The sequence below is a fragment of the Symphodus melops genome (genome assembly GCF_947650265.1).
Source record: "Symphodus melops genome assembly, chromosome: 19".
NCBI lineage: Eukaryota > Metazoa > Chordata > Actinopteri > Labriformes > Labridae > Symphodus > Symphodus melops.
The window spans coordinates 16,667,088-16,685,383 of NC_136709.1; the positions used below are offsets into that span (position 1 = coordinate 16,667,088).

An 18,296-nucleotide genomic window follows, 5' to 3' on the forward strand; every position below is an offset into this window, starting at 1 on the left:
AACAAGGCAGAGTGAGACCGAGACAAGACCAAGACCAGAAATATCACCGAAAAATCATCATCTTATGCAGTGGGCGTGTCACTCATTTAGACCGTAACACCGGGGAAAGGTTGTGTGAAATCAACAGACGAAACAAGAGCAACAAAAATATTACTCTCACAGTATTTCACATCTTTCCCACATGGAAATATATAGCTTATATATAGCTTCCTTAAATGATACAGTGAACATGCGTGTTGTCATTCCTGCCCCATCTTGGTCGATTCGACCTATTGAAAGTCTCTTGAAGGCACATTGGGGGAGCTGCAGCTCTTCCTTTCCCCCCTCCTGCTATCTCTTCATCTTTTTTCTCTATTCCTCCTTTGACAGGACTTGATGTGCCTCTAGATTTAGACATACTTTTTTTGAGGAGGCAATTTTGCTAGCTATTTGACCTTTTCCATTTTCCCAAGGCCCAGCTCCAGATTAGATTGCCGCTCCATGTTTTGTAACTATGTGATTCGACCGCCTTTAAGATTTATTGTCACATTCCTTTACAGAAGCCTTGTATTCGAGGTTATAAATGTCCCGCCTTTGATGTTAACACTGTGAGAATGTTAGCGTCGACTATGATCCTTTGGGGTCCTTGACAGAATATTCGTAATAGCTTCAGTGTTTTCGCAGATCAGACGTGTTGATAACTGAATATTGTATTCTTCTCTACCCAGTACAATCTCCACTTCCTCTGTGATTTTATGGTTTCCTCTTCTCATGTCTTCAAGTGCTCCTCTCTTCTTCTTTCTCACCTCTCCAGTGTTGAAGCCTCTCTTCTTCTTTTTTTTCCAAATAATGAGAGCCAGGGCGCTTCATTAGCGAGGAGGGAGGGAGTTAGAAGGGAAAGGCAGGATGGGTTGTTTTTTTTCTTTTTCTTTCTTTGCACGCAAAGGGTGGGTGCAGAAGGAGGTAAGCAGCAGCGTACCCGCACTTCACTTGACAAGTATACTAATTACTCCTTTTCAGTCGAGAAGCTCCAGTCAGCCTCTGCCACAGTCTAATGGCCTGACCTAGGAAGCCTCTCTCCACAGCAGAGCCTCCCAGATCTACTATTACTACTGACACACACACACACACACACACACACACACACACACACACACACACACACACACACACACACACACAGAGCAGCGTAGAGTCTCATCTCACCGCTATCAGGGAGAATCAGGTGGAAGCAGATCAGTTCTGCCCCAGTAACCTCTTCAGGGACTGGTCTCCTCCTGCACAGGAGATACCACCTCCTATCATCAACTAGCACCTACACACCACCACAGATACTTAAAAAAAATCACATTTATTCCCTTCCTCTCATCTCCAACTCTCTCTATTCTCCTACTCTCTCTCTCTCTTTCCCATCTTCTGTTTTTTTTTTTTTTTTTTTTTTCAATACGGGAGGATAAATTTAAAAGGAGTAAATTGGAAAATCAAATGAGGGCTTTAGGCAGCCGCAGAGATTTGCAGAGCTGTCGGCCAGCGTGGCGGAGCCTCATCCATCATGTCCCACAAGTAGTCAATTCCTCTAGTATCTGTAAATGTTTTCAGATATTAGCCAATTTATATGCTCCGAGATTCATCATGGAAAATCAGCTTTAGCGGCGCACATTATCAGGACCTGTCTCTCCCTTGCTCCATGAAGTTTGATGAACGAGTGCCCCTCCACAGCTCAATGGCTTGTGCATGGGGAGTGTGTGATGCGGGCGGGGGGGGGGGGGGGGCAAGAGGAAATGGGTAGAAGCACCCCCTCCAAAAAAAAAACAGGAAAAAGTGGGCTTTTTAATTAATAAACAAACTTGCAGAGGAGCTCATCAGTGTCAAGCGCAATAACAATCGTCATCCGTTATTGTTTATTACGGTCCTCCCTCAACGAATGTTCCTATCTAATGAGGTTTTTTTTCCCCCCTGTTTGAGATAATGACTTTTTCACCCTAGTGGAAGTGGAAGGAAGAGTGGTTTACAAAATGACACAAGTAAGCAATAAGAAATCCAGGTTGTATTGCTGTTACCTTGCTTTCTCCGGTTTGTCTTGTTTTAGCGGTTGCATATGAAAACAGGCCTGTGATTTGTTTACACTGCTTGTTTTCTTTAGCAAATCCCAATGGAGGCGTAGCGTTTCACATCTTTTATTCTCCTCCTCTCTGTTCTTCCTGTTCAGATGTTGACGGTGTGATACGCCGCCTTAGTCAGAATTTATACCAACATGCGACAATTACAGTAAATTTGGCGAATGTTTACAAGGTGCAAAGTCGCGCTGCAGGGCTTTGTTCCCTGTGTCTGGTGTTCTTCAGATTATGCTTTTTATTTTCCTCGCGTGTGTTTTATGTGCGCGTCTGTCTGTGTGTGTGTGTGTGTGTATGTTTTTTTTTTTTTTTAGAAGCACGGCGTGTAAGTGTGTGTGTGTGTGTGGCAGAGAGGAGCTCAGGGTGTCACAGAGGAGTGCTGCCGTGCGAGGCGGGGGCGTCTTTAATAAATGTATGCTGATGTTGGAGGCTGCAACGATGCGAGGGATGCAAGGGCCCTGTTGTTATTTACTGCTGTGTTTGTGCACAGCAGCGAATCCTGGGCCTGCAAATGGCATTACAGCCTGTGATGAATGAGCATTAGGGTAAACTCATTTTAAAAGCATCCTGATTTATTAGCCGCCCGGCCTTCCATTTTCATCAGGTCAATGCTTGGCTGAAATTCCACAATGTCAGCGCCAAGGTCACCTCTTTATGGCTATTTTTAACCCCATCGCTCAAAAGGAGCAGCAGAAAGGGATCCTATCACTTATTATGGCCATCCACCAAAAAAAAAAACATCAAAGGTCTGGGGAGACAAGGAGAGAGAGTCCTGGATGTGTGTGTGTGTGTTATGTGAGAGACCAAAACGTGGTGGTGGTCAACCTCCAATTATGAGCGCTAGTAAGACAAGAACTTTAATGGCTGCTGTTTGCCTTCAGGGAGGTTTATAACACACTTCTGTTTTGCAGAAGCAGCGTCAAATCTATAAAACGACCATTAGGAAGAGGGAAAAAAATCAATCAAAATGCCATTAAAGTGGAATAAGTTGCCAATATTGCTGATGTGGTTGCGGGTCCTTTGATTTTCCTTCAGATTATTAGGCACAGTCGAGTAGTGACTTTGTTAAGGGAAACCAGTGTTGTTGGGTAGTAATATGTCTGCTGGCTTCATAAAGTTTGCTGCCTCATATTTCCCGCTTTATTGATTGTCCATTATCATTTGTCATGAGGTGTCCTAACTCAAGGGGAAAATATAACCCTCTTTCTTCACCGCCCGCCCGCGCCGCTCTGCACAGGCGCGAGCTCGGTATGGATCTGCGTGCGAAGGTACCAATCTCAGAGAAAAATGAGCAAAGAAATAAAGCACAGCCCCTGTGCCTCGCAGCTCTTAACAGGGAGTGTGTGAGGTTATGGGTTGGGCTGGCTTGGGGGGGGGGGAGGTCTGTGGCTGAGAGAGACTGAAACAGAGAAGAAGGGGAGGAGAAAAAAAAATGCCAGAGAAAGATGGAGACAAAGAGGAAGAAATAGAGAGAGGAGAGGGAGTGCTGAATGGGCTTTGTTCTTCTCCACCCTCCTCCCTCTGTATTTCATCATAAGGTAGATGAGGGATCACAGTGCAGTTAGTCTCTCTCTGTGATAGTTAAAGGAGGGATTCTCGTGAAAGACACATAAAGGGGCAGAAAGAGAGAGGAAAAAGCGTCTTTTAGGGTTTTTACATTTTCTGAATGCCTCTATTTTTTTTCATGGAATTCATTCAACAGGCGCTTAAATGACCCCATTGGATTTTATAAATGTACACCAAAGTATTGACCCACTCATTCATTTAAGATTATTTATGGGGTATTTTGCATGTTTTGGACAGGACAGCTGAAGAGAGACAGGAAGTGTGGAGAGGAGAGAGTGGGGGTCGCGGCCCGGAGTCAATCCTGCTACTGAACCGTTGAGGACTGTAGTCTCTGTACATAGGGGTCGTCTGCTCATTATTTGTAATGGAGTCCTTTTCTATCCGACCCTATTGAACACAGGATGTGTGGTTTCTACCTGTTCCAGATTAGCTCAGCTCTCTCGGTGCAGTGTTGCTACAGCACCAGCCATGCCTGAAATGTGAATAGAAACATTCCCTCCTCATCTGTGACGCTGCCACTCACTCAGGACCATGTATCACTAAAATGGCGTGCCTCGACCATTCCGTCACACAATGATACAATCCATTGAATCCAAATCTTTTTTTAAGAAGTGATTTAAGGATTTTTTTTTTTGCTGTTGCAGTAGCAGCCAATCAATCCAGCAGGCTTTCCCGTCCCTGATTTATAATGTTGGTTGAGCAAGAATGGGGATGAGAGATGCAGAATAGTCGGCGTTCATAACATAGATGAAGTACGTGGAGCTCCTGCGCTGCGGACCGAAACATTTATCTCGAGAAAATCTGCGTAGACACCAAACAGCCATCTAATGGACTCAAGTGGAAATAATGCACCAACAGACGCATGCCGAAGTACAAGCAATCAGACAATATGTCTTGTATATTTACAGGATAGGGTGGCTTTATATGTTTTGCACAATTGTATTGAGGTGTATTATTTTTTTCTTCCTCTCTTGCCCCCCAGCCTCTAAAACTGTCCTCAACAGCATGCTGAAGGAGCCATCACTAATTCCAGACCAGATTTTGGCCAAAAATATTTTCCAAGTAAGTGAACAGTTTCATACTGAATATGAAAGAGACTGAGATGAACATGAACGCCTGTTTAAGATGTTTGAAAAGCAAATGAGAACAACAAGTGGGACATTATTTACCCTTTCTGTACGGTTATCCCGCATGCCTGAAATCAATGCCACAGGGTCAACGTCAGATAAAGTCGCTAAAGCAGCTTTTTTTTTGATTCGGTATCCCAATGCAAAGATTATTTATGAGTGATACATTTGACTGTAAGAAGACAGGGTGAAGTTGAGTTTTTTTTTGTTTTTGTTTTTGTTTTTTTTTAAATCACTGCTTGCACATGTACAGGGAAAAATCAACAAAGAGAGAAGAGGAACCACGTTTTCCTCAGGGGTCGCCAAAGTCCACACAAACTGTACGTTTGTCTCAGGAGCTTTAATCGACTTATTAACAGACTACATCTCAATAGTTAGTGTGAAGTAATTATGTAATTTTAAGATTTTTTAAAAAATATTTTTGCCCTTCCTTTAACCATCTAACAAATCGTGTGCCTCTGTACAGTGAGGTTTTTTTTTCAAGTGTTTTTCCACCACCTGGCTGACAGACGGCATCAGTCGCTCCGTTTGCTGATGAGATCACGTGAGAGCCGGCGGTCATGCCTGCCAATCTGCTGGCATCTCCTGTGTTTCCTCCTTTGCTCTGCACTGTGTAGGCTTTCCTTTCCACCCAGTCACCCAACCCCCCCCCCACCCTTTTTCACGCCACAATATTTCTTCCCCCTCTTTTTCAGTGCACAATAAACGACTGCTGTTATGGACCACTGGTAGACTGCATCAAACAGTATCCTATCCCATAAAATTTTAAGCCTGAAATTGACGAGGAGCTATTGAAAGGGGGATGAGATGTGTCTGGCTTCACCTGACATAAAAGTTCTGCTTCACAGAGGAAGTGTTTCCACCATCGAGCCATGCAGGCGCTGGAAGGTGATGGAGGGAAGAGACGCAGGAGGAGAGGATGATCTGATCTAGCCAAATCTCCTCATGCACGCTGCAGATTAGACCCAATGTTCTATGATACAAGAAAATAACCGGACATTAACCTTGTGGTTTGTTAAATTGAATTTTTGCTCTGTTCTTCATTTAACCCATTTGATTTCCCTTTTTATGATGATAAGAAAAAAAAATGCAATTCACAATAAAACTAAGGAGAATCTTATATTCTAATGTTCAGCACCATGGAGAGCTCTTACATAGCCAAATGTTTTGATTTCAATTGCCCATTAGGGTTTATTTGATTAAGTCGTACTTTATTGATACTGCTTATATGTCTACTATTTCTGTTCCATCTTTTTCCTTGCTCACCTGTAATAACCCCATGTCCTTGTTGAGCGAGTGCTAGGCCTTGTCATAAAGGGGCAAGAGTTGAGACCTGGCTGCTAAGTGGCAAACAGCTGGCTAGCAGGCCCAAGTGTTTCCACAGGGAGGAGGCTTATTTGAATGAGTGTACAACGTGTCAATCTGCATCTTATTGTGTTCGCCCGAGCTTTCATGTGTGTGTGCGTGTGTGGTGGGGCTGGGTTCTTCTGTTCATAGCCAGTCAACCCTGTCCCATCCTGCCCTCCTCCCTCAGCCCCTCCTCCCCTCCTCCCTTTTTAACTTTCTTTGGCTCTGCTCTCGTGTGAGTCAACGTCGAGTCACTTGCTTCACCTCTGAGTTTATCGTAACCGCCCAACCAGCATGTGCTCCCTCCTCACATCAGATGTAAAGCTGTGAATGAATTTTGAATACATATGTGTTCATCGTTGTTGGCTTTGTTTAGGGCTGTTATAATGCCAGTAAAAGTCAAATCACCACCAATCAAATATGACATTTGACCTTAATGCAGGATGTCTTTTGAGAGCATTTATTATTCAGGATTTTTCCTTTAAGAGTTTTAGAGGAAATGACTGAAGTGACTTGTCCAGACGCTTTGTGCGTTTTGCAGCTTTGGCAAATGTCAAATGTTCCTCTTTTAGGTCATGCACTTTGGAGATTTCCAGTAAGAGCAGAATAAAGTTGACCTGAAAAGTCTGCCTGTGCTCTCGTACATATTGCTGAAAAAAGACATGTGCTGTATTTGCGCTGTGAGGCAATCTGGAAAGAACGTAGGGAAAAAGTCTTGGAAGTTATTCACTGGAAGTGTTGGCAAACAGTCGAGTTCACGTCACCACGTTTGCTGAATATTTTTTCGCATGACTTTGTATGACATTGTACATGTTTGCACATTCTTTTTTGTTTCAGCACACGCATAATGTACTCTTGTTGCTATTTGTTGGAAACCTTGACTCAAGTATCTTCAGCGCGATTGGTCAGGAACATGAGGTGCTGCTTCGTGACAAACTGCAGGAGAGGAACCTTTCCTTTCTGGGTAAGCCATCCTTTGACCTTCTCCTCGCATTTCTTGAGTCCGTCTGTTCGTGGCAGTGTGGCCTTTCGGAAAGCTTTGTAAAGGGAGACCTGGACATGAGTGATGCACTCGATGTTGTCTTGTATTGATTTGCTAACAACAGGAGCTGCTATCAAATATCTTTGGATGTAAATGCACCGTTCAGTTGATATATATAGATGTATAGAAGAGAAGCTTTTAAAAGGTTTTAATGTTTCATCGGAAGGATTCTGTTCTGTGATTTATTTTCAAAGAGGAATCAGAAAGTTCTATTCACATGATCATGACTCTAATGTTAGTACAATAAAAGGATCCTTGAGGGTGACTACTGTGTCTATTTTTAACCAATCATGAGCTCGATTGTTCTCTTTATCTTCTATTACTTTGAACAAAAGTATCTTGTTCTGATGATATTAAAAGGTAGTTTTGGGTGTGACGTTGTTAAAAAGAAAAAGAAAAAAAGGTTCAAACACCCCCTTCCTACCTTTGACCCCCCCCATCTCATCATCATCCCCTAGGTCATAGGAGTGATGAAGGATAAAAGTCATTCCCTCTGCCATTAAGACCATATCATTTATTTGGGCCTGGAGTGCTGACCTTTCCTCCAAGCTGTACAGAGGAGTGTTCTAAAACTGTCAGAGTTCGCGCGACATTAGGGCCACTGAGGCCGCCTCACCCCGTCTGATGAATGGATTGGAAATAAGCTACCCAACAGCGGGGATGGCCCATTAATTTTAATCAAAGGTGATGTAAAAGAAAAAAGGGGGGGGGCGATCAGAGCCACATGACAATGTCAACAGTCCAGTAGGTATGAATAGAAGCTCCTGTTCACACACACATTACCACACTCAAGATGCCCCTCTGTTTCAAAGGCCTCTGGCAGCCTCTCTGACCTCCCTCAGCTCGCTTTCTTCCCCCCCCCCCCCCCCCCCCTTGGCTGATGCTACCCTGCTCTTCGCCACTGACACCGCCACCCTCCATCTCTCCTCAATTCCCCTCCATGCGCCATTAGTTGAGCTTGGCTGGAGACAAAGAGGCAGGCCCTTGGAACTGAATGACCTGGTCAGCCTGAGATTTAATGGAGAAATCAGGTGTTGGAGGGATAATGGCCGAAGCGCACCAGAAGTCAAGGACAATGGCTGCAGCCTGCGCAGGCAGGGGTCAGGCTCACACAGTCTATAATGCCAACCTTGTCCCCTTGCTGTATATTTTATAAAGCTCTGCCAAAGTGGAAAGAAGCTCTGTAACTGGGCTTCACAGCTTTTTGTGCTACGACAGCGAATATGTGACAGGTGGAGTTAATGGTTTTACTGTGCTTGCTGTCCTCTACTGTTATTTCTGCTTTGCTAACAATAAAGACTTTGGTTACCAGTGAAGGTTGTTAGGTTAGCTGCTGCAGCAGAACTTCAGTGAAGAGTAAAACTAACAGCAAAGTAAAAGTCAAGTGTTAAAATTCTGCACTTTATCTCCCGCAGATGAAAACCAACTGAGAACTATGGGCTATGACAAAACACCTGACATCATCCTGGAGGTTCCCATAGGTTAGTATTTACATTACAAATGTCAATATTTCATCTGAAATAACTGCCTCTTAACCTTAGCTACCGTGTTTCAAACCGGATTGTGCAATTGTCAAAACCTTGTCAAATTAATGTCAGATCTTCTTTGATTTTTCTGAAGACTGACAGCAAAAAAGAAAAAAAAAAAAAAAAGCATGAAAATGTCACTTGTCCCCTCTGGATCTTGCCCGTGTGGCCTTTTTTTTTTGTCCCTGGTTTTTCTGACGGTTTCTCTGTGTGTAAAGCTGTAGAAGGACACATCGTGCACTGGATTGAGAGCAAAGCGTCGTTCGGGGACGATCACAGTCATCGCACCTATCTCAACGAGCAGTTCTGGAGCTACTGGAACAGGTGAGTTTAGTCTTCATTTTCCACTAACCACCATCACTAGTTCTTCTTTAACCACTTCCTCTGTCACGAATGCTTCCACATCCACTCCCGTCACTGGAGCCTTTCACAGCCTGAAGGCCCTGCCAGTGGCTTAGGATTGTTTTCCTACTCATATTGTGTTGGAGGAAAACTGGGAAATGTGTGATTAAGCACACATCTGTTTTGTCATGAACACATTTGAGAAGCAATAATGGCTTCTTCTTTTTTTGACTTTGGGAAAACTGAGGCTAGATACTAAAAACATTTTTTCAATGACCATTTGTTTTTTTCTTCTTGCTAAAAAGAAAAGAGGCTAACGACTGAGCTTTAAGATTATGAATTTTGTATTTTTCAGCATGCTAGTTTTTAGTTCAAAGGTTGAAAGTTATCTCACGGTGTCCTGTTTATCCTGTTTTATGTCACATGATTGCTTGTCAAACAAAGTCAGCTGTCTAGAAACTGAAAGCACAGTATGAACTGATAGATACTGTCGGCCGATTTCCAAACTAAATTCATCGGGGAGATGCACACACAGAGAAGAGTAGGGGGTGGGGTCACTCACACGTGCTCTTTACATCCCTGCCTCCCTTGGCAAAAGGTTCCAGTCACCAATTTGAAAAACCGCCCACACAACCTCCTTCGCTCCTCCGCTACGGCCTCGGCCCCCCTCAGCTGTGACGGCCAGCTGACATGTTGTGACATTCTGCCGGAGTGCCAGGAGGTTTCCAGAGCCCCGGGCACAGCCGGGCTCTCCTCTGGTTTTTTTGCTGTTTTTGGTGGTCGCGTAGTGAAACATCACACAACCTTAAACAATCACATTTATTATTATTATTATTATTTATTTATTTAAACACAATGCTCTCTAGATGAAGACAAAATTAGTTGTCAGTTGAGAAACTTTATGCGTTTACAAATCTTTTAACTTGTGAGAAAGTTTAAAATGTTATGTCGAGCCATTATTTTCTCTCATTTAATGATTGGATTCACATTCAATAACTGTTAGCACTGCTAAGAGACTGACCTCCTGATTCCACTCAAAAGCTGCCGGCAGAACAATCATTTGATTTTCAGGGCAGATGACTCCTTCAATATCACAGAGCCATTAAAAAGCAGGAGATGAGGTCAAGGTCGTAATCAATGGTGTGTTTTATTTTCTTTGAGGAACAGTTTTATTTGGAAAGGGCCTGCCTCCAGAAGAAAGTGCTGTCAGGTTGTAAAAAAAAAAAAAAAAGAAAGAAAAAAGCTGATCTTTGATGGTAACTATCTTTGAGAGGCCTCATTTAACGTTCTTAGGGAAAGTTAGTGACAATAAAAAGCTTTGCTCAAGCTCCAGAACATTCCGTCACAGCGTTGAATAAGGAACCATTAAATGATTGCTGTCTAAGTGAGACTTCAGCTTCTTCTTTTTTTTTTTTTTTATAACAAGAGCGAATTCCACTCACACAACTGGCCTCAGAAGCCTTCATAAATATAAGAGTAAGTCGCATTAATCTATCTTTTGTCTCCATCTTTGGTACTCGTGGCATTAGTTTACAGTAGGTCAAAATATCTGAATACTAACAGGCTGAGTGGACAGTCGGGGTTAGATTGAGCCTCACATATTTGCCCACGGCTGTCTTTCATTGATATTCACTGGGGCGGCCTTGTCCGAGTGTATTAAGGAACTGACAAAGCAGATCCCATCATGTCAGCCAGAAGCCCGGTCAGATAAACATTGTAGTGTCAAAAAAGACAAAATGTCAGTCCCTTCAGACGCTACCTTTTCCAGCACCCCTGTAATTTTTAATTGACATTTACTGCTGACATTTGAAAATGCACCTCATCTTTCTCTTTATCGTCTGAGGTACAAGAGTGCGCGTGTGCGGCTCGTGAGCGTGTTTGTGCGTTCGTTAAGTGAAGGGAGTGAATTTGGGGTCAGTGCTTTGTAGTCACAAAAACATAAACCAAGAGAGAAATGGGGGGGGGGGGGGGGGGCAAGAGAGTGATGGGGTGACATCACCCTGCTTTCACTTCTCATTAGGCGAGGTCTGTTCCTGGGACGAGCCCTAAAGCGCTGATTTTTTAGGATGTTTGTCCATTCCTTCATTCCTCAAACTCACATTTCAGCGCTTGACTCCAAACCTTTGAGTTTCCTCTGCCTGCCCTTGGAATCACAAAGCAATGGTTGTAATTACTTCATCGCCCCTGATTGACATTTGCAGTGATTTGCTTATTTTTCATGAATTCCCTCTTTGCTTTAACTGAGCTGCTTCCCCCATTGCTTGTGTTAATTGTTTCGGGGTTTGCCCTCAAGCACTGCAGAGTGAGCTATGGGGAGACTTTTTTTTTTTTTTTTTTACTAGATGAAGAAAAAACATAACTAATTTTCCCTCCAAAGCCCTCACCAACTGCATTTATCATCCAAACAATAGTCTTGCCAACATGCTAGCCCCATAATGAACCTCTCTTCAGTGGAGTGAGGGGTAATGACGCTTCACCTACAATGCTCCCAAGAAAAGAGAAAGGGGGGGGAATGCGAAGAAAAACGGTCTTGTGCAGAATCAAACGGCGTGTTCAGGCCCAGTGCCTGGATGAGACGGTGAAGCAGCAGCTATTGGTGTCTTCCAGCCATCAATCTTAGCTGGTGGCGTTCCAGAGGCAGCGAGCCCTCTGCTCTGACGGATGTTCACGTAATTGAGTTATCCATCTCTCCCAACTATCAGAGTTGCATAAAAATTATTCACCTGCTGGTGAATATTAAACACATAATGAGCCTCTTGTGTGTTTTAGGAGGAGTGGGTAAGGTTAAACACAGCATGTAATGAGATATGTGGTGCCACCTTAACTGCCCCTCCTTGATTATGGTGTTTTTAAATCAATTATGGTTGGCAAAGTTCTCCCCACAACTCCCTTTGCAGCTAGTCAAGTTCTGCCCTTGTACTTAGTAATTAGCGTATTTTATTAAATACTTAGTCATTTCCTGATATGAATGACATCATAAATCTGCAACATGTTGAAATAGATGCGTCTCTTTGTTTCTTTGATGTTGACCATAGTATGTACTGGAAGTATTCTTAGTTAATAATATGTCTATTGGGTCTCCTTGTTTCTGAAATAAAGGACAAAAGACCGTAGAAGGATTGATCATTTGTAGTTCATTTGTAGTTCATCTGTAGTTCTTCCTAACAAATGGATCAATACATTTTACAAAAAGAGCAGATCTATACTTGTTATTACGTTTTATATTTTTCTAAGGAAGTGTTCACACTACCAATTATCTCATCAAGTCGATGCGTAGGACTTCAAACTGTGTACGCACTTGACAAGACGTTCAGCGCGACGATATTTGCCAATATAATTAGTGATGCTTAATGTTACTGTTTAAAGAAACCCAACAATAATTCCATCAGTCCATAAGCAAAACACTTATGGCAACATTTAGCAAGCACAGGAGAGAGCAAAGACTCTTCCTGCTGTTTAGTCATGTGACTCTGAGGTCAGACCAATCACTTAGTGAAAGTGCCTGAAACAGTGAGTCATGGTATGAGTTACCTTTTTAAGTGAAAAAACAAGGCAAAGTTTTCCGAAGTGGCTAAACTGGACAGTACAATCACAGACTGTAAACAAAGCTAACTGTCCCATCATCATGAAAAGTCAGGAGGCCCACAGCCATGCATTAAATCAACACTTTTAGTTTCGGCCTTCAGGACTAAGGTTTGAACTTCCAGAGCATTTGTTGAGCTCCTTCCAACGCTTTTTTTCGTCTCTTGTTTTCTTTTCCCGATGTAAATAGACCAGCGTCAAATTAAGTGGAATTCTTTCTGCATTTTATTATTACAGCCAGTCCTTCAAGCTCTGTCCTTCTTAGTCCTTCAGACACTGCAACCGTCTGCTTTTCTTCCTAACGGTTTGTTCTTCTTATTGAGGAAAACTGCAGACCATACTGCTCAATGAAAATTGATTTAAAACCTTGTTTTGTGTGTTGATGTGTCTAATCTGGACTATCTGCATCCCTTTTCTGAGTCCACAATTCATTTTGTAGATTATAAAGAATCCCTTTTTGCCATCCATGCATCCATTGTGTTCAATGAGAGAATCAATAGATTAAATCAGAATATACATTACAGTCTGCCAAATACTCGATTTCCAGCGTAACAATTACTTTGATGTACAGTACATCAGATTAAAATAGAAGATGTAACATTTGGAGAAAAGAAATATATTCAGAGTCTATACCCACCCACCCCCCCCCCACCCACACACACACACCCACACACACACACACACACACACACACACACACAGCAAATCAACTGTGAGATTCGTAAACTGCAAATGTGTCAGAGTTGAAAATGTTAGCTCTCTTAATGGAGGCTTGAAAAGGTTACATCTGATAAAAAGCTGTCAGCCGTCCACACACAAAAAATGATTTATGGCAACATAATGGGACAGTATGCCTCATTTCTCCCTCGTATGGATTGGGGGTTAAGACTTTTGGGTTTGCCGTAATACATCATCTGGCTTGACCACTAAGAAATTTGTTCTGACTCGACTGCACGCACATACATTGTTTTCATCTGTTTGTTGTGTGGATCATTGACGTCCTCCCATAATTACCAACAGAATATTCCCATGATCCAAAAGTGCATATTCATGTCCATTCCATTTATTTCTTCTTCTCTTTTTGTTGTTGTTGTTGTTGAATAAATTAGGTTACAGCTTGCTCTTTGTTGCAACACATCTTTGATGCACATCATGGAATAGCGAACTACAATTAATAAAAAGTCGTAACTCTGAGGAGTCACTGCAGACTCTCCCGCTAACATCGTCACTTAAGTTCTCGCTGACATGTTGGCTAACGAAAAGACAAAAAACCTGATTTATGTGATGTTTTATGTGCGTTGACACAGCTGCATCTGTATGCTATAGAGTTTACAATCACGTGGTAATTGTGTTTTTTTTTTTTTTCTTTCTTCGAAACATCAAACAATCAAAAGACAGCAATTCTTAATTAGAGCAGTGTAATGAATGTTATGCAGACAATCTTTAGCGGATTAAGCTAATGATCTTCATCTTTAAGAAGCATTTGATGCTCGATCGAAATGTGCGTCCAGATTGTCATTTAAAGATATTTATAATATATATATATATATATATAACATATTTATGACTGGTTATCTAAGAAGACGTGCATTTAAGAAATGCTTGCTTGTGCATACACAGTGTCCCGTTGAGTAATACAAGCCCAGCAGCCGCAGCCGGGCCATCATAGAAGCAGAGCAGATAGGGGATGTCACCTGAGAGAGGGCGCCCGCAGGTCATAGCTGCTGCTGATCCAATGAAGCCGGACATTACAGGGCCATCCCTGAGGACAGGTGCTGGCGCTTCTGGGGTGACAATGTGACACCTCGAAGACCTGTGCCCTGCCAAACTTTACCTACCTTCCTGTCAGAGATGTGCACAACAAAAGAGGAAGGAAAGGAACAGTGAGAAAAAAAAAAAAGAAAAAAAAAAGGCGCTGCATTGCAACAGTGAGTCAATATATGCAGAGCTGCAACTCCTGGCAGCAGGGCTTGTCATGTTTTTTGTGATGCAGTGTAAGTGACTTTGCAGGGTTTAACAGGTGTGGAGTTATATTTACTTTATCTGCATGGAAAAGTCTAGCTAAGGATACATTTTCTTTTCTTTTTTTTTGAAGAGGAAAAAAAATCAATTTTCCTGGTTAAGCGTAAGCGCCTCTGACATCGCCTTCTTCCTATTTATAGTCATGGATACCCCATGCAGTGCAGGAACGTGGCCTCTTTTATTGTTTCCTTTGTTATGACATCCACTCGCCGAATATTCCACAGCTAGAAAAATAGCTATCCACAATGGTGGTGCCTTTAGGGGGTTTGCAAGTGTTTGTTTTAGGGCACATCGACACACAGAAGTGCAATGAATGCCTCCAAAGCACGAGCAACTTGGAATATTAATGGCGAATGACAAGTCGTCGCTGATGCTTCAAGGATTTCATGCTTTTAAGGATGCACATTTGGGTGCATTGTTTAAGGCGTCAGGGGTGTAATCCTCAGTCTCAGGTCTCCAGCAGCCTCAGGATTTAGCTCGGGTTAAGCCTCCATGTCTCCTATTTATTTTTTCGTAGGGTTGTATGTGTGCATTATCCAAATTTGTCATTTAGCATTGAGTGTGAGAGCAGCTTTGACACGGCCGCTGTGTGCATAAACGAGGAGCGGGACAGGAAGCGGCACCCCAGCGACTCGTGTCCCTCCTCCTGTCTTCCCGTTTACGTGTGACACCGTGAGATGGAGAAGGAAGCCTGGAGTCAAATGAGGCGCAAGCATGTCTTATCCATGAATTCCTGTTCTGCCACGGAACTTTTTAAAGAGATTTACGGACATTTTTTTTGTCAGCTCTCACGATGTATGTTGTCAGACTAACATGGACACGTTTGTTTTCGCAGATTTTCTCGCTTGCTGGCTTTTTCTTCTGTGTTTTTTTTTTTTCCTACACAATGACCTTCTGGGTTTCATTCAGGGAAGAATTTGTGAAAAGCGTAGTGAGTCAGGGGGCTGAAAGAGGCACTATGTAAAAGTCAATCAAACAGCCAACATTACAACCAAACTTACTTCAAAGATACAGTCATATTTTCCTTACTGAAGGTAGCTTGGCAAATAGATCAAGCCCACGATAGATGGTGCTTCCTCTGCATTGCATACAATCCTGTGTGCTCACCTAATGCTGAGGAATATCTTCATGTAGATAAGTTTGTTGCCATACAAAAGTTGTGCATTTTAAATTTAGCTGAATCTGGCATAAAATGGCTGACTTAAAAAAACAGATTCTCTCCCTACACACACACACACACACACACACACACACACACACACACACATTAGAGCTTAGTCGACTCAAAGCTCCAACACGAATATTTAATGCTTTCAAGGACCTTTGGTTCTTGATGCCCTCTTAAGTATTTTATTTCATGCACCTCCACAGCTGCTTTAAACACTTCTGAACACTGACCAGCTAAAGGGCTTACATTCATCTCAACCTCCTGAAGGGGGGGGGGGGGGGGTATTAATGAATCCCTCTGTTGTCGTTTCCAAGGAGAGCAAAGAAACATATTCATGTAAAATCCCAGTCGATTGGAAATTTGTTCTGATTCTTTGTTTGTTTGTTTGTGTGTCATTGTCAACCGATGTGGTCCTGACATTGTGTTTGAAGGAATGCCATAAGGTACAGTCGAGAGGCATTGATTGGATGTTAGTGCAGGACGTATGAATTCATCATATGGCAAATACTTTGCTTTTTGAAGCTTTTTGTAAGGAGAAGATTGTCCTAGTTTTTTTTTTTCTGCCGTTTTATTTCTGTGTGGTTGATTGACCTCACTTTTGCGTCCCCACAATAATTTTATTTCAGTTTGAGCAATATGAAATACTGCTCTGTATATATACATATATTCATCACTGCTGTATTAACCAACAGAACCAAAGCAATACAGAAATAGAAAATAATTGAAAAAATGCTTCTCATCTTAAAATAGCAAGCTGAGCAAAATAAAGTAAAGAATTGGCACACATGCAGAGTGTAGAGAGTGTTTAAAGGAAAAGTGAAACGTGTTCAGCCTCTGGATCTGCACGGTCTGCACAGACATTCCTCACTGTGAGATGCATTGTTCCATGTATGGTGTAGTTTACTCATGCTTCATTTTTAAAGTAACCGTAACTCTGGATTTGAAGATTCTTGACTTTATATCAGTGCTCGGTTACATGCCACAGAGTCATGATTGAGTTTAGCTGATTTGATCCGTGTTTTAATTTATATGTCGGTCAGCATTGTCTCATATTTCTGTGCACAAAGGCTATTATACCCTCTTTCTATTTCAGACCCAGAAAAAATAGAATATTTTTTTTTACCCAATGACAGCCAAGGAAACAATGCTTCATATTTCTGCCTTTGTGTTTAAAGAGCAGCTCTGTGTGCACCAGATAATGTGCTGGTACTCATGGTCTGTGGAGGCCCATCAGTCACTGTGTGGGGCTGGTCGCCTGTGATAAGTGGTTCCTTATAGATAATCTAGACAGTAGGCTTCTTTTTATAGGCCCACTGTCCCTCACGTAACCTTGTTGTTGTGTTTTTCATACCACCCCTGCTTACTTCTCTCCTTCTTTTCCAGTGATTTCACCTTCTTGTTTCCCGTGTCGGCACAGTAACGCCTTTCCTCGTCTTGTAAATCCTAACAAATACTAAATGAATTTCTTTGCGTAGAATACTAAAAGCAATGCAAAAGAGACACTCACATTTAATAAGCACATACACAAATTTCTCCAACTGTAGATTTCAGTACCATCCATAAACTGCTTGACCTTTTTCAGTATTCACTAAAGAAAAAAGAACTTTGACAACTTTGTTGAAGACCTGAAGACATACAAAGAGTGCAATGGTTCATCCAGTAATATGAAATGCAGTGTAAGTTAGAAAACGGCAGTAGCAGTTAGAGTATGACAGAAGAATTTAAAACAAATCTTTCAAAAACGTGTCACAAAAACTAGATCACGTTAATCGACCGGACGATAATATCAGCCAATATTAACATAACTTGAGATAAGATATTACTTTATTCTTCCCCAAGGGGGAAATTTGCAATTATCCTAATGGCTATTTTTCTCTATGTGCCGATATAACTAGGTTTATTTTTTATTTGTAAAAAAAAGTGTTTCAGTGCAATGTTGTTATTCTGACAAAGGCCTTTGTTCAATTGTTAAAAAAACAAGTCATCTTCTTAAGTGTTTGATGACTGCATTTGACAGATCATAGCATTAGATGTCTGTGTATAACAGTCAATCTCTTAACATCGAGCATCTAAGAAATATTCTGGCCGATATAACGGTATCGGCATTTTCGCTCCCAAATATCGGCCCGATAATCCCGTATCGGTCGGACCATTACAAACACCAATCAGCTTCTGTATCCCATCCACAACAAATGACGTCTGAAGCAGCTTCTCTGTTCCTAATTTGCACCCATCACTAGTGATTTATTCCTTTCACCGTGTGACCTCACACACCTCCCAAAAGAACATGTAGTGTGGTTTGAATTGTTTGTTTCACTATGTAAGACTTAGATCTGATTGCACCTCATAGCAGTCATTTTGACTGATGTTCCATAATGAACCGAGGTTAAATACCAGATGAAGAGCCATTTGTTTTTATGAACTTTGCTTTACGTTTCACTATTAATTCACTTCATCGCATTGTTGCCAGAAAAACACTGC

General features: G+C 42.0%; 1 protein-coding gene across 5 annotated transcripts in view; it reads left to right on the forward strand.

Annotated features, from left to right (window-relative positions):
* The window catches only part of cdin1 (CDAN1 interacting nuclease 1), a 55,552-nt gene that overhangs the window by 19,539 nt on the left and 17,717 nt on the right, over positions 1 to 18,296 (forward strand). For 4 of the 5 annotated variants that reach the window (XM_079370400.1, XM_079370402.1, XM_079370403.1 and 1 more), the window contains 5 exons: positions 4,642 to 4,721; positions 5,482 to 5,531; positions 7,030 to 7,097; positions 8,591 to 8,656; positions 8,920 to 9,025. In XM_079370400.1, the coding sequence (XP_079226526.1) occupies positions 4,642 to 4,721; positions 5,482 to 5,531; positions 7,030 to 7,097; positions 8,591 to 8,656; positions 8,920 to 9,025 (370 nt within the window). Of the gene's footprint in view, positions 1 to 4,641; positions 4,722 to 5,481; positions 5,532 to 7,029; positions 7,098 to 8,590; positions 8,657 to 8,919; positions 9,026 to 9,641; positions 10,255 to 18,296 lie in introns of those variants that run through there. The other variant, XM_079370404.1, reaches the window with a different exon arrangement.